This window comes from Amblyomma americanum, chromosome 1 (assembly GCF_052857255.1).
Source record: "Amblyomma americanum isolate KBUSLIRL-KWMA chromosome 1, ASM5285725v1, whole genome shotgun sequence".
NCBI classification, from domain to species: Eukaryota; Metazoa; Arthropoda; class Arachnida; order Ixodida; family Ixodidae; genus Amblyomma; species Amblyomma americanum.
Genome location: NC_135497.1, coordinates 200,745,733 through 200,768,057, shown reverse-complemented (window position 1 = coordinate 200,768,057; position 22,325 = coordinate 200,745,733). Strand labels below are relative to the sequence as shown.

General features: G+C 47.1%; 1 protein-coding gene across 1 annotated transcript in view; it reads right to left on the bottom strand.

Annotated features, from left to right (window-relative positions):
• The window catches only part of CDase (neutral ceramidase), a 94,773-nt gene that overhangs the window by 32,883 nt on the left and 39,565 nt on the right, over nt 1–22,325 (bottom strand). Inside the window, exons 2-4 of the mRNA XM_077648284.1 lie at nt 17,799–17,942; nt 7,548–7,727; nt 6,379–6,506 (exon numbers count right to left, since the gene is read on the bottom strand). Coding sequence (XP_077504410.1) covers nt 6,379–6,506; nt 7,548–7,727; nt 17,799–17,942 — 452 coding nt within the window. The remainder of the gene's footprint in view (nt 1–6,378; nt 6,507–7,547; nt 7,728–17,798; nt 17,943–22,325) is intronic.

The window sequence follows — 22,325 nt, the reverse complement described above, 5'->3', positions numbered from 1 at the left end:
ACCACATAACACTTGATGATGTAAATAAAAAGTAAGTGCGCGTTATATGGTGACTCACGGCATGATAGCCTGGTAGTATTTCTGCGATATTCAGCCTGTATAAGAACTTCACATGCAATGAATAAACTTCAGTTGAAAGTTAGCGCTCGCGGTGTCTCTTTCTTTGTTCGTCCTGGTTTCTTGGCGCTATATGTTCCGTCAAAGCTATCTCATCAACCGACACCAACACATCAACAGCGTAAAATCAGAGGGTGGCACCGTCTCAACAGGTGCTTCATAGGGCTCAGTTCTAGGTCCGATCCTATTTCTGTAATACAGTAAGGATATAGTTAACTTATCCCAGACAAATGACATTGTAATATATGCGGATGACATGATTTTTTTTTATTTGGGGGGGGGGGGGGGGGGTAATACTGTTCAGGAGACACAAATAGTTACAAATGGCTGGGTATCCGAGCTGTCTACTTGGTTGAATTGAAATAAACTTGAGCCGAACGTTAGGAAAACGAAATTTGTGCTTTTCAAAGCCAAAAACAAACACCTCGAAACTGATTTTTCGCTAACATTTCAAGGTTCTAGTCTTGCTAGAGAATGCAGAATGAAGTTCCTTGGTGTCATTTTTGAGGAACACATGTCATGGACAGATCACGCAGATTACGTCTGCAACAAGACGGCTCGAAAACTTGGTATTGCTAAATTTTGAACAGTCTTCCCAATCAGCATACAACTACAGATGTACTATTCCTTACTTCAATCACGCGTGTACTATAGTTTACTCGAATCGGGTTCTACCACTCAAACAAACAAAACAAAGCTTTTGCGTCTGCAAAAAACACCTGTTCGTTCCATTCCAAACATTCACATTTCCTTAAATACTGCTGAATATTTCGTAAAACATAACCTGCTCACTGTTGATGAACTGCACAGAAAGAAACTGGCGATTCTGATTCAGAAGCTGGCGAAAACACACAGTAATTTGAGAAAACTTACCTGACTCATATCGGTTACAGTTTTCGGCATACAAAATACAATATTTCAAGAGCTCCAGCTAATTACGGATTTCAAAAATTAAAATACCTTATACCACATCTGCTTTTGACCTGTCCGGCCATTGAAAATTTATTACGATAAAATCTAGGCCCAAAAATATTTAAAACCGAGCTGCACGAACGCCTTTATTACCAAGCACTCACCTTAGACATGCAGAGTGTTTCACCTAGGACTTTACACACATTTAAAAATAGCCTTTTCGAGTTAGAAGAGCGCTCTTCGGCATAGGATTGTTAGCGGAGTGTACCAAAGAATACAGATAAGACGTGCTAACTAGCAGGCTGGTTAACTAATATTGAATAGTTAACTTTTTAACGATCTCTGTTAGGCTGCTTAATTATTAAGAGCCGCTGCGGTGGCTGAATGGTTATGGCGCTCGGCTGCTGGCCCGAAAGACGCGGGTTCGATCCTGGCCGCGGCGGACGAATTTCTATGGAGGCGTAATTCTAGAGGCCCGTGTACTGTGCGATGTCAGTGCACGTTAAAAGAACCCCACGTGGTCGAAATTCCCGGAGCCCTTCACTACGGCGTCCCTCATAGCCTGAGTCGCTTTGGGACGTTAAACCCCCATAAACCAAACCAAACCAAACCTTAATTATTAAGAGGCGTGTAGCCCAGCCCACCGTAGGTGATATTCCATATCATTTTTTTTTAGAATTTTGAAAACGCGGCTACCCTCGGCGCTGTAGCCCAACAAAGTTTGGCAACATCGCGCCAAAATACATTCATGAGCTTTCGAGAAGCTTGCAGGCAAAGCAATCTCTCCAGTGCACGTAACCCGTCGAAATAGCAAAAATTTGCCGGGCCACAGCGCCGCGGGTAACCGCGTTTTCGAAATTATAAAAACTGATATGGATATTGCTTACGGTTGGCTACACGCCTCTCGATAATTAAGGAGCCTAACGGTAATAGTTAAAATGCTAACTGCTTAACATTAGTTAACCAGCCTGCTCGTTTGCACATCCTAGCTGTATTCTGATGCGCTACATCGCTGGCAATGCTATGCCGAAAAAAGCGGTCTTCTAACTCAAAAATCATAGCTCTAAAATTATGTAAAGTCTTAGGCGAAACACCCTGTATATTATATAGTAAACAGGGCATAGTATAGAAATTTGTGAATTCTATGCTATCTCGACTTTCGCTTCACAAGACGATGCACGTTCGAACGTGCACGCAACACACTTGCGCTTGTCTAACCTAAGCAAGCTAGCTGTTTGTTCTGTGAGACGGAGACCGCTGCGTGAGAGGAGGACACGGCAGATTGCCCGCTGTTGTAAGCGGTGTTCTATTCTCGACAACCCGCCGCGGTGGCTTACGTGGCTGTGGCATTCAGATGCTTTGCCCAAGAAGGCGGGATCGAACCTCGGCCGCGGTGGCCGCATTTCGATGGAGGCGAAATGCAAAAACTCTCGTGTGCAGTGCGAAGTCAGTGCACGTTAAAGAACCGTGGTGGAAATTGATCAGGAGCCCTCCCAAACGTCGTGTCTCATAGCCCCTGTATCGCTCTGGGACGTAAAACTCCAGATACTTTACCAACTCTTCTCGTCTGCTAGGTCCCTTACAAAAATGACTTTTGAGCTTCAGTTGACGCCTTGTTGACCTCTTGTTGAATCAACTGGAAACCAACATGAATCCAATGTAGAGCCTACTCAACATCTGCTAAACAGAATTTTGGTTCGTTATACTCAGCATAGTCTATATCGGAGAATTTAAGTTTATTTTCAGCTTTAAACCCTTTTACAGAACATACAAATCGTAAGTTTAGGCCCATAGGTGCATTGGTTGAAACATGAAAATGGACTTCTTTCAGAAAGTATTCGATAGGGCAAGTACTCCTCTGCATTGCATATTTGGATAGATTAGCTGTACGAGTTCACAAAAATGACAAGTTATGCAAAAATTGAATATGTTGTGACAGTTGTAAGCGCTGTGAAACATGACAATATTCTGTGCTAACTCATTACATCATCTAACTGTTCATAATGGGCAGGTTCCTCCAATAGAGGGAATATCTTTTTTCTTGCATATGCAGTTCTCGGTTTTCGAAATCCTGTGGAAGCCCACCCACTAATATTTTCTAGCTAACTGTTATTCAGATATTGTAATGGCAAGCCTTGAATACTTTAATTTTAGTTAAGCTAAGACTGCGAGAATAGAACGAGGACAAGAGTCAAAGAAACGATTAGAACATGTTCTACTCGCCCAGTCTTACCTTTCCTCGAAACGAACCAACTAACTCGCAAGAACGTCCCACTGTAGCTTTGATTCTATTTTCGGCTTTTCATTTGGAGGCTCTGTGAGCAGCAATAATTACCAGGGGTTGGCTGATGATGATGATGACGACTACGACGACGATGATGATGATGATGATGTGAAAAACTATGTCTTCTATGGTAGCCAGGGAAATCAAGCAGATCACGCATGCTCTACTTACGCGATTTCTCTTAGTATCAGCATCTTCTGCACCACAATAGCACGTGAACAAAGCCAACAAGCTGTTGACCATAGTCATGGCGATTTCAACAAAACTATTGTTGAACATAGTCAACACATTAATTGTTGAGTAATTTCTGTTTAATTTGTGTTGAATCGTGTTGAATCGTGGCAGTAGTGTTTAAGCCTAACTATATGAAATCAGGACTAACTTTGACATGCGTCATGTAAACAGAACCTTATTTATCACATTATGCATATTAAGAACGCATGCAACACCTGTTACGACTCTAGTAAACCGCTGAAACTCTTTTTTTTTTTGCGCAGAAGAAAGTGCCATATGTTCTTTCACGCATACCTTCTTTGGAAGATTTGTACGTGCGCTCATAAAAAGGACGCTTAATTAGTGGTTTATTTCTGTTTATGAATGAATCAAGGTCTTCAACTAACAGAACGACGGATGTGAAGTTGATTACTTCTACTACATAAAAATAAATAAATAGTAACAATAATAACTGATATAACTTTGCTGATCGGTAGGCCACTACCTGCGTAGATCCGGCCACTCCTCTGTAGGAGTATATAAGGGTGAAGCTGAGGTGTCCTTTATTGAGTATTTCGTCATTTTCATGTTTGATTAGTCATATCGTATAAGTATTTAAAAAGAGCGTGAGACGAAATGCCGATAACGACACGCAATAAGAGCTAAGCGTCCTGGTGAACGTTATAGTTCTGAATTAGATCCACACTTTTCATTAACCGTCGCAAAAGAACAAAATTCTCAGATTTTGCAGACATCTTTTTTGTAACTCTACGGATATAACTGGAGGCAGGGGTCGACATTCTGGGACGTACGTCTCATCAGGCGAGAGAATATAGCGCAGAGTAAGACAGAACACAAGAAGAAACGAACACGAGCGCTATCCTACTCTGCGCTATATTCTCTCGCTATGATCATGCACCAACAAGCCTAAAAAGCCACGCTTTTGAACTAGATGTCTCATCGGACGACTGAAATGACCAAAACTTTAGTACTGTCTGGCGTGCCACAAGGCACAGGGCTCGGTCCTTTCCTCTTTTTAATTGACAACAATGGCTTACCCGACAATATTGCATCGAACGTCGGATTATTCGCCGATGATCGTGTAATTTACCAGCCCATTAATAACGCTGCGGATACTAATGCTCTTCAAATCGATTTATTAAATCTAGGTGAGCATGGACGATAACCCTAAATACTAACAAGACAATTAATGCTCGTTTCCATTCATAGACGTCAAAATTACCCAACTCCAAATTACCTTCAAAATGGATGCATTGTCTCATCCCTCAGTTGCGTTAAGTGTTTAGGTGTTAACATTTCGCATAATCTTCTTGGTCAACTCATATCATGCGGGTAGTTAACAACGCTAACCGAGTTCTCGGCTACCTTCGTCATAATTGAAATTTAGATCCTCCCTCAGTTAAATTACTAGCTTATAAAAAACTCATCTGACCTAAGTTAGAATAGGGACCCAGCTCAACTTAACCTAACTAATGCTTTTGAACTCATTCAGAACCTTTCGGTTCGTTTAAGCTACTCGAATTACTTACTTACCTTAAGAATACAGCAAGATTGCCTAACCTCCAGAGGCGCAGTAAAATTGCAAGACTGTCATGAAATATATCATGTTTTCCAACATAGGTCCTCTACTTAGCCTGCTCATCGTTTTGCAACACGCACAGGCCGCCATAAGGTCGTCTATCCCCCTCGGGATCATACCACGACCCAGCTTCACTCCTTTTTTTGCCAGAGCAGCCCAGGACTGGAATAATCTTCCCACAAGTGCCGCACATCGTCCACATAAACACGGCCCATTTCAAGTCAGCCATCGAGTCGCTCTTCTATTAACGCCATGTTATAAACCCACCCCTCATGTAAAGCCTTTCACCTAAGAGCCCTTGAGGTATCTCAAATAAAAAAAAATATTCAGGAACATTTTTAGGGAGCGTAAGTCGCTTGTGTGAATTTTCACAAAACCCAGTGTCGTGACATATCTTGAACGCTGCAAAAAATGAGCTATTTAGTTGGTACCTTTATGATTTCAATAAGATCTAGCTGCTTTATAATTTCTATATCAATTCTTGTTCTACAGGTGTGCATGGTAGAACGCCACGCTTGAGTTCCGATGCCTTGCAGTATTTTAGTTTGGCATAACCTTTGAGAAAATATGAATGGCTCAGTAGACGCTGTAACAGCGATCGCTATGGAGTACCTCATTTTTGTTTTCTTTTATACGAGGCTATAGAGTTAATCGCATTCATGCGATTGTGAATTGCGGGGCTTACTCAATCTCCTGAAGCGACACATGGGCCATGAGGGATGCCGTAGTGGATTTGTATTAATATGGAACTCTAGGTGGTGTAAAATAAACAGGAGCTTACCATTACGACATGCCTCACAGCGGGCGCGCAAACATAGATTGGATTTAATATCATACTCAAAAGAATACAAATAGGTTCTGTGTACGTGGCGCAGGCGCCTCGCAGAGACACTATCAGCTCTTAGTTGCCATAGGGAGAACAGGTCACATAGCACAAGGCGTGCTACTCCAAGAGGCTGACCATAAACTGCTGCGGACGTGCTCCCCCCCCCCCCCCCCCCTCCCTAGGCATAAGGTGTGGTACAAGTGCTTGATCGCATATAGTGAGTCCATATAGTCCATAAAGTCCATATAGTGAGTATTGCCCTGCGCCATAGAACCCGCCACTTTGCTCTTGTGCCGTACCGGGGCCACAGTTGTCGCGAAGAGCACACCGTGCCTGTGTCTTCCGTTCGCACAAACACTGCGAGCTCCCACTTCGGCAGCGCGTAGCTGTAAGTAGGTTGGACGAAGGCAATGAGGCGCCACTCACTTGGCTCTTTCCTCGGGCGGATTGGCGTCGTACGCACTCGGGCTGCGGTTGATGTTTGAGTGCAGCAGCTCGCCTTCATTCCAGTAGATGTAGCCCCTCCGGAGGCTCTCGTGCGCCTGGTCGATGCTCTGCAAGGATGTTGATCGTACCTTGAGGCTGCTTGCAGCTGTAGGCTCCCGTTATAACCATAACCCTTCATCTTAAGTCATGCTGTTTGACCCTACAATTCACGTTGCTCATGTACCCCGTATGAATTGGGAGACACAGCTTTAATTTACACTCTGTTTGTTTTACTGGATTTGAAGGGAAGCAAACGGGGGATAACAGTGCACTAATTGAAGCACACCTTGCTAGCAGTCTTATACCTAGCATGTGGTCACATGCAGATACATTTATTCGGCTGCTACACATACAGCTTCTGTACGAACACCAGTACTTAGTGCTGTCCCATTGGGCATCGAGTTCGAGCTGCTTTTAGCGTTGGCACCAAGCAGCGACCGAAAAAAATGCTAAAGCTCACTAAATCTTCATGATGCTTTCGAAGGTCGGCGACTGGTTCGTTAAATGAATGAAGAGGCGCGAAATGACTGTCCACTATGCAATCAGGGGGGAAGCGGTTTGGCGACATTTTTTTTTATTGTGTTCCTCAGTGGGCTATTAGCTGAGGTGTGCCAATCTAATTTTTCAAAATGTTCAATCCAGCGATATATTAACGATACTGATTGATTATTTCTTTATCTGCGGTGCTTTTTATACGCTCCTCGTGCATAAATTTCAGGACAGTTTCCTTGGCTTTCAAAAGCACCTAAACACAATTACACATTAGATCCTAATATAGGCAACACGAGTAACAAAGTGCGAAAGATCGTAAGCTGCAGGAAACAATATGGGATCCCGCTCCTTTGGCGGCCGTGGACAGCGTAAAATTCTCATCTTAACTTCCGCAGCCCACTTCCACCGTGCCGTCAGATCTCGCGGCGATGGACCCAGAAGGGAAGAGATGTGGCCTCCTTTCGGCATGGGTGATGCCAACCAGCAAACGGACAATCCATTCGCGCGCATTTGACAAGAAGCCAACTGGTTAAAGCTATGGGATAGAGGCAGCAGAAGTGCAAACAAGGCGGCACAGAGATAAGCACGGTGTCTCTCTGTGGGTAGAGGTTACGCACCCGGCATATGCCCTCAATTTGGACGTTGGCCACCTGGCGGATGAAGCCCTGGGTGTGGATGTTGTAGAGCAGGTACTGCATGAAGCCGCCCACGGATGCGTGCGTGTGCGTAGCCGTCAGCAACACGTTGTTCTCGGCGTACATTGCTGGGCCGTACTTCTCCTGCAGGCGCTTCACCACCTGCGACACCCAAGACGCACGGACGTCGCTCATGTAAGTCGCCACCAGCACTGCCAAGAAATTCGAGTTCGCCCTAAGTGACGCTCATGAGCTTTGACAGAGTTGAAAAAAGGAGACATTAGTTCATCGCGGCAACCGCTAAGCCCTTATTGTTGCCTCAAGGTTGGAGTCAAGAATGCAAGGTCGCGCCTAAGGTTCTCGACTGCAACGACATTCCAGATTCCTATAATACGCACGACAAATGTGAAGTGCGAATGTGTACAGAGTGGTCCACAAATAGCGGGAACACTTTAGCGCGTAGTTCTGTGGCCTACGTAGCGCCACCTTGGAGTGCGCATCACGCAGATGGCACACTGCTGGTCAATGCCACACTCTAAGGCCACGCTATCTCTGCGAGTCTCCCGCAACTGGCGCTGCACGAGCCACAAGAACCGCGTGCAATCCACCCTCTACGTGTGTGTATTTGCGAGTTTAAAATCGATCGGAACCAAATGGAACTCATGAGGCTAGGCTTACGGTTTTCGCGCAACAGCATTGTTACTTCAGTATGTCCACGGCCTGGAAAATCTGGCCCTGCATTGCTTTTGGCGACCTTTGGTGACAACTTCGGGCGAGGTTGTCTCCTTTCGTGTTGTGGCACTGTGCGCTTCCTTAGCGTAATGGACGTGGAGCGGGAAGTATCGCCGCGAATTGGTTGCTTCGACGTTCAAACAAAGCTGACCAAAATGTTTGGCAGGATCCACTGTCATGCACCGACCCATGCTCATGGCTTCCTACGCAGCGAGGACTCTAGCAGCACGCTATATTACACGCTTGTTTCCGGAACGCAAAGTGTTTCCTTCGCTCGAACTGGCACATTAAGCGGAAAGATTTTCCCCAGTGGGCCATAAAGTGAAGATCACCCAATAAAGTCTAAGATATTTACTAAGGAAATGTAGCTGACCTCGTATAACATATGCAAAACGTGCAGACCCAGAACTTCCTTTCATATAGGTATATGTATGTATGCATCTGCAGGGCTATCCTCGGACGAACCATCTCGCACCCTGTTGGTGACGTGAACCATGCACGCGGCACGAATTATTAATTCCTGTTGGCTTTTAAGACGCTGTTCCTTGACATGAGTGCAGGTTAGCTTCGCGTTCGTGTGCAAAACTTTTTACGCAAGGAATGCACAAACATCTGCAGTGCCGGCGTAAGTTAATCAACTCAAGCTAAGCTCAAAGCACGGGCCTTGGATAAGTCCGTAACGGCGCTAGCCTACCCTAATCTATCTATAAATTAAATGCTCTCCGTTAAAGAGGAACAAAAATAAATACTCACGGTACGGTACTAGTGTGGCTACAATTTTTATTTTGCGATGCGCCCACCTGCACCCCATACAGGAACAACAATCGCCCACTGAGCCTGAGTCAGCGGCAGCGCTTTCAGCTTTTCGTGCTTGATATGCGAGTCTGTCAGACAAGACGCTGGATTTTATTCGAAAATCTGCAGCATACGGGTGGATTTCCGCGAAAGTCGAAGTACCGCGCGAACTGTATGCCGCAGCCGTAAAAAGCGGCATTTAACTGCTGTATTAAGCGAATGTTGCGGTATTATGTGGTGTTTAACGCAAGTGCAGACCTCCGGGTTGACATCGACCGACTGGAGTTCTTTCAAATGCTCTGGCATCGCACAGCACACGGGCGTCTTTTGCATTTCGCTCCATATGAGCAATGAGGTGCACGTGGACAATGTGCCATCTGAAGTCGCGTTCCAGGTGCCCATGAGGGGGTGCGCCTATGGGGGATAGGGTGCCCGCCACCACCCCGTTTCAAAGAAGACGGCCCGTCCGTCCGTCCGTCCGTCCATCCATCCATCCATCCATCCATCCATCCATCCATCCATCCATCCATCCATCCATCCATCCATCCATCCATCCATCCATCCATCCATCCATCCATCCATCCATCCATCCATCCATCCATCCATCCGTCCGTTTTCTTTTTTTTTTTTTCACGCTAGCCCGAAGGACGCGTCACCACGCCAGCTGTGTGCCATCACTGCGAGAATTCGGCGCTGCTCATAGGAACTGTCGCTTTGTCAGCGTTTGCAAGCCACGTTCACATTAACGTAGAGACGCTCACGCAGGTGTGCGCTCTGCGGGGCGTCGATCACACCTACCGATGGCCTCCGGGTTAGAGGAAGCTTATTATCGAGAGCGTGCTGAGTGCGCTGGCTTGCGGATCGCGTCCCTCCATATAACGGCCACTCGCTGCGCGCATCTCACCGCAGTGCTTCTAGCGACGGGCTAGAGTAGTGACTCACGACGTCTGCTATTTCATGATGCACGCAGCAGGCATGACGGAGGCCAACGGTAGGCTTTATCGACGCCCTGTGGAGCGCACATCTGAAGCACGCTAAGCTAGTGTGCGGGCTGCAGGGGTCTGGCACTCAATTCAGACCTAGCATGAAGACCTCTCCATTCTCGTTCAGTTATAGGAAATGTCTTTTTTTTTTCTGTATTGTCCTAGCTTACGACCGAAACCTTAGTTGGTATTTTTTTTTTCAATTGTTGATGTACCGGTTAAAAATTTACTACCGTCTCTCTAAACACCCTCGGTAATGGTTTTTATTCACTGAAAATTTTCGAGAAGTATAATAATGAGGTGTTTGAAAACACACTCCTATCACAGAAGCTGTTACCGGGTCCTGAGTAAGAAGGAAGTAGTTGCGACGAACGCGACGACGCATCCGCGCGTGGGCGCGTTGATAGCGGCCGTCGCTTCCTGTCGCCGTGAGCTCAAGGCTAATTAATAGCACGCCTACTCAAGCGCAACATTCAGATCAACTGGCTTGTGCCGCGGATCGCGCGATTGTAGCGCACTTCAGTTATCTTCGCTTTGAAAGGGTCTACTATAATGGGCGGACAGTTTTTTTAAAACAAGGAGATAACATCCTGAAGCGACCTATGGGCGTGAGGGACACCGCAGTAGAGGGCTTCAGATTAATTTAGCCCACCTGGGTATTTTTGCGGGCTCACGTCGCGGGCGTTTTTACATTTCGACTCTATGAAAATGCGGCCGCTGTGAATGGGATTTGCTCCCATGGGCTTGGACTCAGCAGCCGAAAGCCAGAGCCACTGAGTCACCGCGGTGGATAAAAAAAAGCAACGAAATCACATTATATCAACTTTATACGATACCCTATTGAGTGATTTCGATTTTCTGTGTACGTTGAAAGCCTGTTTAGTATACAGTCAAACTGAAGACAAGTGAACTTCAGAAGGGTGACGACACGGGCGAATTGGTGTATCTCCATGGCGAAAAAGAAAATAATAAACACAGCGCGGAACGATGCGACTTTCTCCTAAGTGCTGCTCGCTGTTTGTTTTTTTCATAGAAACAAGTGCACGTATATGGACGCTTTCAGGCAATGCAGCTTTCACTGCCGCAAAAGGGGGCGTCCCCTAAAGCTCGATGCGAACTGAGTGAGGCAGCCCGAATAATCCCCCTGATTGCTCGTACGTTGACCTTGGTTGACGAAAACTCTTCGCCAAAACGCCTCCTAACCGACCTGCGGCCGCTATTGAGGTCGAATGGTTGGCATCCTTTGCCGAGTCACCTGTTTTTTATGCGACCTGGCGCTCGTCGACAGTCGACAGGAGGCGACTACACGCGAAACGATTTGGTGGATAACTCGCGAGCGCGCTCGACTCGTGACTTCTTCGCGCGCACCGTGGAGCGGCAAGCTCGTGTGATTACGGCTCCACACGGACGCCGACCTTGCGGGGAAGCAGCGCCCGAGCGAGAGGGCCGAGGAGAAAGCGACGTCCCGGGCGCGAAGAAGAGGGAGGAGGGCCGAGTGAAAACACGCCGGATGAGTTGCGTGCCTCAGGCTACCCTCGTCCGAGACCAAGCACGGAATTTTCCTTCGTTGAAGCGTGGAAGGCCCGAATTATGCAGAAAGCGGGCTGGCGCCTCTGATAAGGTCAGCTCCGAGTGTTCGTCGAACCCGCGGCGCTCGCGTCAAGCGCCTCCGATGCTCTTTTTTTTTTTTTTGCTCCAGGACGCGATAAAAGTGCTCTTTCGGTTTCGCGAATAATTCCTAGAAAAACGTGTTGGTGCAACGTCTATTTCGGAATCGTCTTTTCGATACTCGGGGAATCTATTGATGACTGTATGGATGTTTCGTGAATAAGGGCAACACATTCTCGAGAAGAGAAGTAACTGGGATAAATCATTCTCATATTGAAACTCCTCACTATTCTCACCGCTTAATTTTTCTAAATAGGTTGATTTTCATACCGCCAGCTGAAGCTCGCCGTTACTGTCACACCTAGCCTGTCTTTTTAAGAAACGTGCCCCGGTGCTGCTATTCGACGTAATAAAACAAGCTATGCTCACCCGGAAAAGGAAAGATGCAGTTGCTTGCCCTGATGTGAAACAATATTCGCCTCGGCACTTTGATGTGTACCAGATCTGCAGGTGGCATAAGCGGAAAAATATTCGCCCTTTTCACGAATTCTGTACTCTTTCCAAATCCTTTAAAAGCATCAGAATTAGCTTTACAACCTAGTTTCGAAGATCGGGGTCATGTGACCGCTATAATTTTACAGCGCGACAGCGGCTAATGTCCGTTAGCAGTATGTGGAACCTGCGCTGCCAAGGTAAGTGCGTGTCACTGCAGTTGTTCCATTCGGTGACTCAAAACTGTTTTTGTCAGCCGCTTGAGCCGCTGCAAACGCAAGAACACATTCTGCGCGATTAGATACCCGCGTATGGCTGACAGCATTCATTGCCAAGCTTCTCTCGGTGTAGCCCAGATAGCTGACGCACGGCACGTGCGCCTTCGACAGAGCGCGGAGGCTCACGCCAATAAGCCCCTGAAGGTGGCGCGGAAAAGTACCAAGAGTGCTACCCAAAACTGCTTGCTCTTCTCGCTAGGCAGTGTGTTATGGCGCTGCAATCGGCACCGCAAACTTCAGCGCAAGTTCCCCATAAATGGCATTGACCGTGCGGTTGGTCTATAGTCGCCTTTAAGCCGGCTGATCTTGTTCAGCGAGAGTTTTTATGAACTGCCATGCACTCATTACGTTTATTTCATTGCTGCCAACATCTAACCAAAGCGAAACAGCTCAAAGGGTAAAAGAAAATGTTTTGTGTGCCCGTACAGTGTGTCCCACTGTGCGCTAGCAAATGTGTCGAGCTACACAAAGCAAAGCACGATGCCGTCGTCCAAGTTCATATAATGTGCATTCACGCGAGATGGGCCGGTCTCGTTTCGTTCTGCGTCGCTCGATTCGAGCGCAATGGATGGGTGCAGGACGAAAATCGTCACGAGCCTCGTCCCTATGCGTCGCTGGTTACAGAGACGCAGCGAATTCTAGCTTCGCCGCATCGCACGGATCAGTTCGCGCCGACTGCTGCAGCTGCAGGCCTCGCGTGGCCTGTAGCTGCAGCTCATCCGCCCGCCGAAGTTGCGCAACGTTCCGCAGCTTCTCGGCAGAGCTCGGCGCTGCGCCGACTGTGGGAGATACTCAGCGGATATCTTGCAACCTCCAGGCGTTGGCCACATTGGTTGCTTTCTCTGAACACCTGCGCTCGTCGTCATACACCTATATCGGCCTTTAGTGTGTTGTGATGTGAGAGACATCTGACTAAGCCGGAAGTAGGTAAAAGGGTCATAGAGTTTGTTTCGTAATGTCGGTACTCGTCGGACTCTCAAATCCGAGGCCCTGCCGATTGTGCACCAGACACTGAAATTGCTGGAACTCTTCACAAAACTACACAAAGGGTGCAAAGACTATACGCGCTGTTATCCAGACACATCGCGCCATATTACGTTGTGCCATTACGTTTCATCACTGTCTTTGACAGGACGTTTATAAACTTGCGCCGCTGTTGTAACTAAACACTTTGATTTCACCGCTCAAAATGACATCTGCGATCACGACTCTACACCATACGGTATGAGGGAACTTTTGCAAGAAAAATATTTTATTGCCAGATAAAAACAGAAAATTAGTTGTCTAGCTTAAAAGGACGTTGTTTTATCCAATCAAAATGTCAGAAGAGATGACAACGAAATGTTTTTTAACGTACTAAGTATACATCTGACGCCAACAGTCACAACTTAATTTAGTACATCGCAAATCAAATTGATTTTGCTATTATACAGATAAAGACAGATGTGCAATGAACCAAAATATTATATACCATAAATTGCTATTGTGTAACAGGGGAATGACCAAACGCATTGGTTTTGGTGCAGGCATTTTTTTATAAAAAAAAAACGCAGCACTAAAAAAAACAGATTGCGGAATTTTATTTATTGTGATTCATCGCACAGCAAGATCTATAAGAAATCAGCGTACGATGTTTGAATAAAAAATCTCGTATATGGATACAGTTAGGACTGCTTGTGTAAGAACCAATTGCAAAAAAAAAAGCGAGTTTAGAGGAAAACGAGAGTGATGATTAGCAACTAACTACAAACGCCATAAACCAATGTCCAAGGAGGTTAAACTCCGTCATATTTGTAGCTAAGCTCCTGCTTGGTCTTCCGTTTTCCTGATTTTGTTTGTGTGACAGCTCACTTTTTTTCTTGTGTCTTTTGCGGCATCAGTACACCAAGAGGAAGACTTCCAGATTACGCTGTTGGCCACCTACCGGGCAAGCTTCCTCTGTGTGCTGGCCAGGTTTGATCCCAGTGTGCTTCAAAGCGTCTAGCGCACACCTGAGACCGTTGTTGAAACTACACATGCCATGATGCAAACCAAACTTCAGTGTTGGAATCCTGACATAACCATCAAATGTGTTTTAAACATCATGCATCGTTTTTGTGGCCGTTTTAGGCATTTATTCAAACAAAAATATGCATAGATGCTAAGAAACAGTTATGATGTCTAAACTAAAAAATTGACACGAAAAATAACTAATAATGTAAAAACTAGGTTTTTATTTAGCCGGAAAACTTTTACTTTCCGTTTCGCATGATGTGCAGAGGGTTACAAGCTTGGCTGTATCTTCGTAACGGTGTCATCCAGAAACATATTTTTTATTGCAGTTCACTCGGGATGGAATCGGCACTTTAATAAAAGAAAATATTAAAAACTGAATTTTATCAAAAATATGGGTTTTTAAGAGCGGCCTCATACCTTGAGCCACGAAAGCAATTAATCACGGCTTGCAGAAACGCTGATGCAGCCGCACAACCTGCGGCCAGGTGCCAGCTGTGCACTGCAACGACACCGTGCGGCTGCACCGTGAGACTGATGGCGCCATAAAGAGTAACGGGTTGCCTAGCCATGTATGCTCGTCTGCTGCGCACCATTAAAATCGTGCGGCATTGTGGGATCCCTCGCAGGAGCCACCGAGTCGTGCAGCGAGTTATCAGAAGCACGTATAGAACGGTTTGCGGCTGGCAGCCACCTGAGCGCTGGGGATTCAAAGGCGCAGCAGCCTAGACGCCAGATAAATTAAGAACCGCTCCTAAGAGCTAAGAACACCTTCGAGAACAATACTCCAAGCCAGAGCAGGGTAATGTGATTGATGTTTTCTCAGATCATATCGTGCTGTTATGGTCCGGCTGCCGGAACGGTTCATCTCTGCGGTAGCAGCGGCGCGCAGGCGCTTCAGCTAAAGAAAAATATAGTGGCAGAAAAAGGGGGGGGGGGGGGGGGAAACGCAACTGACACAGAGGAAAAGCGGCCGGATCAATACATAACGCAGCCAAGCTCCAGAATACAATGTTACGCGATTTCTGCTAAGCAGAAGTGTAAATTACGGCAACAAAGTGCAGTGCGCGCTCAGTAAACTGCTTGTAGGTTAGAGGTGTATTGCAAGACTGCACTCTCGCGCATGTGAATTTGCACTGAGACTCTGCGAGAAAAGGCGGGAACTTGAATGTGACTTTTATTTATTCTTACTTCGGGCAGGTTGTCATATGACAACCTGCCCCAAGTAAGAATAAGTAAGCGGCACGATTAGCCTAAATACGCTTAGCGTTAACTCTGATTAGCTGGAAAGTTTATTTCAATTATTCGCGGTAATCTGATCCATGATCCAAAGACTGTGCGAATACAGGAGCCGCTGGTCGCACGCTGGTTGTACAGCATTTCTGAACGAAGCACGATTTAGCCAACGTACTTTTCGAGTGATCAAAATGACGTAAGGCAATACGCTGCGCGGCTGTTGGCGTACTGCTCAATTGCGAGACAATGAAGCTTATCCCTGCGCACCCAGCGCAGGCCGTGCTAAGCGCGTTGCATGTATTATATGCACAGCACTGAAGACAGTGCCGCTATAGGCTGGCTTTGTTGTTTCGTAATCACGCCGTTATCCCCCTTTCACGTTTATTTCTTTCTCAGCACAGAAAGACAAGGACCGAAGATAGTGCTGACGACAGGCGCGCTTTTTACTCTCGCTCTGCCTCTTATCCTCGCCTTTTTGTGCTGCACAAACACGAATACTCAGAAACAACACGCTCAGTTCTCGATCCTTGCGCATTCTGTTATTTCCCAGTATTCTTGAATGCACTCTTACGATGCGTTCAGCTCCAAGTTCGCTGCAAGCTCTGTGCAAGTTCCGTACCGCTCACGGCTTATTTCGATCGACGCTAAGCTCGAGTGCGAGAATCGGGCATCATTTCTTTTTTTTTTTTTGTCCCAGGCTGCGGAAGGCGTCGCTGCGTACACGAGGAAAACTTCCACCTGTGCTGAGTAGGACGACAATCTGTTCATCCTCTTCCGACCGTATATTGCGCAATGATATATTTTTACCAAATTATTATCTTGCCTTCTCGGCAGTGCTAAGCTGCTTCCCAGCTGCCAGCCTAGAAGGACACTCGAACAGGCGGGACGTGCAACGGTAGAAAAGAAAAAAAACGAAAAAATTATCTGCGCTTTTTACTAGTGCTGAACCTAGTTAGAGAGCGAAAGCTGAGTGTATCGGGAAAGTAGACGAGGCTTAGCGTCTGTAACGTTGGGTGCGTTCCGCACACTGGATAGGCAACGCGCCCACAGCCTCCCTGGCAGGTAGCATTTAAATTAATGGCTGATCGCGAGAGGCTGGTCACCCAATGAACGCTGCGGCCTATTGCTACAGTGCCGCGTGTCTGCCACAACGTTGTCAGCGCTAATGCATGCAGCCCATATCTCTCTCTCTCTCTCTCACCACCGCCACGTACCTCAAAGCGCGATTGAGGCGTCCACTGACCCAGGGAGCAAGTTACGCGCATTCCTTTTCCCAAAATAATCGGAGTCTAGAGCATTGTCAAAGCCAACGCCAATGAGCACAGTGAACGCCGACGGCCTATAGAAACAGAGGCGAGCCCTCGGTTTCGGCGGCGGCGGCTGAGTGACGTCATAGCTGTCACGTGATTTCTCCTTGGTTCAAGGTCAAAGAGGGTCAAATTTAGTACCACGCGAAGAGCGGCTTTACCTACCGTAGTGAAGCTTTCGCTTCAAAACGGAGTGGATTAGCGTTAGAGATACGGACCCGGGAAAACTAGCTCAGCACTGTTTTAAGACAGTTTGATAACTGTCAACATTTTGTACCAGGTGCGAGATCATCGCATTTTAAAAACACCCATGCACTGAGATTTTTGTGCGCGATAAAAAAAAACCAGGTGGTCTAAATTAATCAGGAGGAGCCGGCCACTATGTAAAGAGAGCTTATACGTCAAAGCTACACCACGTGATACACGCCTCATTTAAAATAAATGAATTGTCCTGCCTGTTTTCCGCCTGAATGAGAACGGTGGACGTATCAACCTTACCAAGCAATTAAGCTGATAATGAATGACGATGGACTTTTATGGCGCCAGAACAGTTGTGGCCAAAGAGCTCCAGGAATGGCAACGCAAGCCTTTAAGGTGTGCTATGAAGGCGAATTTGTATAAAACCTGCAATAAAAACGGCCGAGGTGTACGGGACCTGAGCTGAGAACTTTTCTTCTGGGACGCAAGCTTACCGATTCTTTACCGAATCAAGTGTGCCTACTTCAGCGATGCCTATGAGCGCAAACAGATGCAGTGAGGCAGGCAGTGCTGCTGTATGAATTTCCTCACCTGGACCCTGTGAACACTCACCTCTATTTTGACGATGTCACCAATCATGCCGGAGTCCACGTTCACAATGACGACCCTGGACGAACCGTGCTTTATGATGAACGTCCTGCTGTACACGCGGAAGTGGATCCCGGATGAAGACTGGCCTGTCTTGGCGTACCCCAGCTGCAGCAGCGCATGAAAATTCAGAAGGCAGGTGAGCGGAGAATACGTGCAACTTCTGGTCATGCGTGTATATGCGCCCAGGCCAAAGGACCGCGAAAGTACTCTGCGGTACCGCTTGTTACTGAGCTAGCCGATGCACTAACTCTGACGGGATCAGCTGAAGACAAGGTCGGGCATACAGAGACGCAAGAAAGCCTTCTGTTAGCCTTGCGTCTTGCCTTTTCTGTGTTTCTGTGCCCCTGAACATGGGTTCAGCCGATCCCGTCAGAGAAGCCACAAAGGTTCAAAGACAGAGGGGTAGCGAACTGACTTGATAATAATTGGGAATTGATGTAGGCTGACCTTAACTTCTCCATAAGCCACGTATTATACACCCATGCGTATATCGAGCCTCAGATAGCTGAAGTCTATGCATTTTGCGCGAACTGGCCTTATTACGCATTTTTTAGTACTAATTCAACTTTTACAAGTCAAATTACGCTAACAGGGAGAGGTGCTTTGAACTGTTTAGTGAGGTGTGTTTGAGTTTGCAGTATACCTGCAATATTATCATGTGCGCTCACAGATTTCAAAAACATGAAAAACTGTATAGACAGCAGTTTGCTGAACTCCATCCTATGACGGCAATGTGTAAGGCAAACATTCAAACCACAAATCAGATAAGAAGTGAATAAACGGGCTGCCCAAAGGGGAGAGTGATATCTTGTATCAGCCACGTGTTTCGTGTATCTTGTATGAGTACGTGTTTCGTTGACTCAGAGAGATTACTTCCGTTGTTTAAGGAACAATGCGATGCCCTTCAAGCATATCTGCACAAGTTCTTCGAGCTGCCACATGGCTAGTAGCCCTGGAATCGGGGAGCCACCCACTTGACCAATCGAACGAGATCAGTAATCTCGTTGGTTCCGAAAAAATGTTTCTCCTCCTCCTCCCCCTCCTCAACCTCCTTCTCCTGCACACCTCATCGACACTTCAACTCGGCAGAATTTGGCTTGATCTCTACGCTTAATCTTTCCGCTGAAAAGAAACCACCGACGCCGAACAAAAGGTACACAACTCTCAGTGAGTTCATCATTTAGCAACGATTCATAGTGTGTTCTTATTCCTGAGTTACCTTATCCTTCAAGTTGAGACTACAGCACTCCGACGAGTTATCAGAAACGTATACTTCTAACAGCTTCTCGGACGCCCGTATACTATCGAATCCCAGCAGAGTGCTGCTTGTTAAGTGGTCAGCTGAAAAGTTCTGCGTGGCTAAGTAATGCTACACATACGGTGCAATCACGCTTGAGGGAGAGGACCGCGAGTGCCCAGCAATAAAATGCCGCATGTACAAATCCGCCGGGACCCGAGTGAATAGGCACGCCAAATTAAACTTTATGGAAACAGTGGACAGATGTGGTCTTCCCCTCTGCATGGAATTTCCGAGGGTACCCATTAAGAGTATGTTTCCGCCATCTTGGCATCTCTCCCCCTTGAATCGGCCGCCTACCTTCCCAAAGTTCCAAACCGAAATATCACATGGCTGCAGGTAACGGCGCCCAGTTGATCGTGCCGAGATCGGAGGGACTCGGGTGTCCACCCGCAGCAGGGACCACACACGGAGATACGAATGAGCCTCTGAGGCCCGTTTCACATGCTGCGACTGGACCGAAAATATCCGGTGTAGTCGGTGAGGCCGCAGTGCGATTTTCGGTCACTGCTTTCACATGCGACACCGACACAACGAATTCGATCGGAGGAACAGGCAAGGTTCCTTGATGTTTGCATAGGCAACCCATTATTAAACGCGACAGAAACATCACACAGAACCTGTTGATGATTTTGTGACCAGCGTATTTTTAGATGCAAGGCATTATTCCGAATGTTTTGATAAGAATAAACAGTTTTGCTTCCACCGCGGCAACAGCTCCCACGTGACCGCACGTCGCACGCCGTCTCGGCGCTCCCCATTGGTCAGTCGCAGAGCGAACACACTGACGCTGCGACTGAATACCAACCGGAAGCCCATTCATAGCCTGAACAAAAACGTGACCTGTCGGGATTCACCGCAATCCCTGCGATCCGAAACAACTGGACACTAAACTAAAGAACGCGCATTCTAATTAATTTCCATTCATATCAAACCAACAGAGAAGTCCATGATGCTCATGTGGACTACAGTCGGATACAACTCAAGAACGAAGCGGAAAATGCCCCTCGGCGCAGACCGCCGACTGCGCCGAGCGCTTTTTATGATGTCCCGGTTAATCATCCGTAGTTAATCCCGTGTAAAGCGCGGTTTATCCGTAGTTCATCTCTTGTCCCGGTAACGTGACAGCGAATTCACCGTCACATAATGAAAACCCGTCGACGTCGTTGGCTGGAAAGCCTCCTTTGAGTGAAATTCACCGCTTCGTTCTTGAATTATATCCAAGCAGAGTTTTAAAACGCGCACGAGAGCGTGCTTGAGGCATCGGTCACGTTGAGAGAACTGACGACGCGATGCAGAGCACAGATCACGCTGTAGCCTCTGCACTCATTTAAACCTTCATTGTCGCGAAACTCCGGAGGTAGCGAGCTCTCCGGTGTCGAAGTAGTCCGCTAAATGGTCGCAGATTTCGACATTCACTGGCACTTCTGAAGACTTTTCCACTGGTTTTGCCACTCGATATTCAATTGCACAGTGATTCTGAGGTGGTATGCCTGGTTATACGGTTTCACAACACGGCCGCAGGGAACGAGTAGGAAACAGGACCTCTGTCTTGGGACATAGACACGGTATTTAATAAAGTTTCTTGCTGGGATTGTAGTAGTAAGTGGTTTTATTAAAAGTAATAATAGAAAGGAAAGAAAAGATTTTGTAGCAATAGCTGCATTACGGCAGCATTTCGAGCCTTCAGCGTGGCGGCGCCGCCACCCTGTGGCTGTGCTGCCACCCTATGGCAGCGCCGCCACACTGTCACGTGGCTGATCACGTGGTTGTTCACGTGACCAAGTTCCACTCGGCCAGCTGTAGCTATCGCGTCACTGCAGGTTTAACCAGAGGTAAACCACCGCCAATTTTTGCTAGCCCCAGCATCTGCCATCGATACTGAAGCACCTGAGCGGGGGCAGCGGAAATAAAGGATAGCAGGCAGAATGGAGAAATGAAATTAAAGAGGTGAGGGGACATGTAGGATTTGGCAAATTTCCCCTTTCCTTAAATTGAAGCCACTTGCTATAATATTTAACTATACCCGAGGGACAAACCTTGCGCAACATCAAACTGCCTTTGAATGCATTGGCATCCCCATTCTGCATGGTTTTATATGTTCCTGAAGTGATCGTAAATCGTGCGGGGTGTCACAGTCGGGGTGTCACAGAAGTAGCCATTGAGTTTGTAGAAGTCTGGCCAAAACGTGACACCTGCGAAGTTTGAACGACATCTAGACTCTGGAGTCGAAGCCAATAACGGCAGGTCTTATACAGAACAGCTTAGTTTAGCCACTACTTCAAGCAACCTAATTTCGAGCAACTTCGTTCACAATTAGGTAAGGGTCCACGAATCGCGTGATCCTAAACACGCTAGCAATTTGCGCTCGGCTGCCACAAAAGACGGATGCGCAGAGCCCCAGTCAATCTGTTTTTTCCGTTTCATCGCGCCGGCCGGTATGTTATCAGGCAAGTTATGACGGAACAATAGGCCCTTTGACGAAGAAAGAACCATTATTTACACAATGTCGCTTGGATTCGAGAGCCTGATACTGCTTCCTCTGTGTGACAGTGATCATGAGTTTGGCACGGACGCACTCGGCTCGGATGCCGAGTGCTCTGGTGCACTTACTGACTTCTTTGATTTTCAGCGCCACAGATGGAGGAAATCTCGTGTCCATGGGAACCAAAACTTGTGCTGGAGCAGACTTTTGGCGCAGATACAATTTTCAGATACCCACCCACGCTTCAAAACTACGTGCCACTTATTTCAAGACTTCATGGGTAGCTTTTGTAGCGATACCTACATTACGGTAGCATTTAGAGCCTTCAGCGTAGCTCTAAATGCTACCGTAATGTAGGTATTGCTACAAAAGCTTTAGAGCCTTCAGCGTAGCAGCCGCCGCTGTGGCTGAGTGGTTATGGCGCTCGGCTGCTGGCCCGAAAGACGCGGGTTCGATCCCGGCCGCGGTGGTCGAATTTCGATGGAGGCGAAATTTAGAGGCCCGTGTGCTTTGCGATGTCAGTGCACGGTAAAGAACCCGGTCGAAATTTCCGGAGCCCTTCACTACGGCGTCTCTCATAGCCTGAGTCGCTTTGGGACATTAAACCACCATAAACCTTCAGCGTAGTGGCGCCGCCACCCTGTGTCTGGAGCGAGCGGACGCACTTCACCTCGGCTCCGTGGATTTTCACTCGGGACGGCGGATT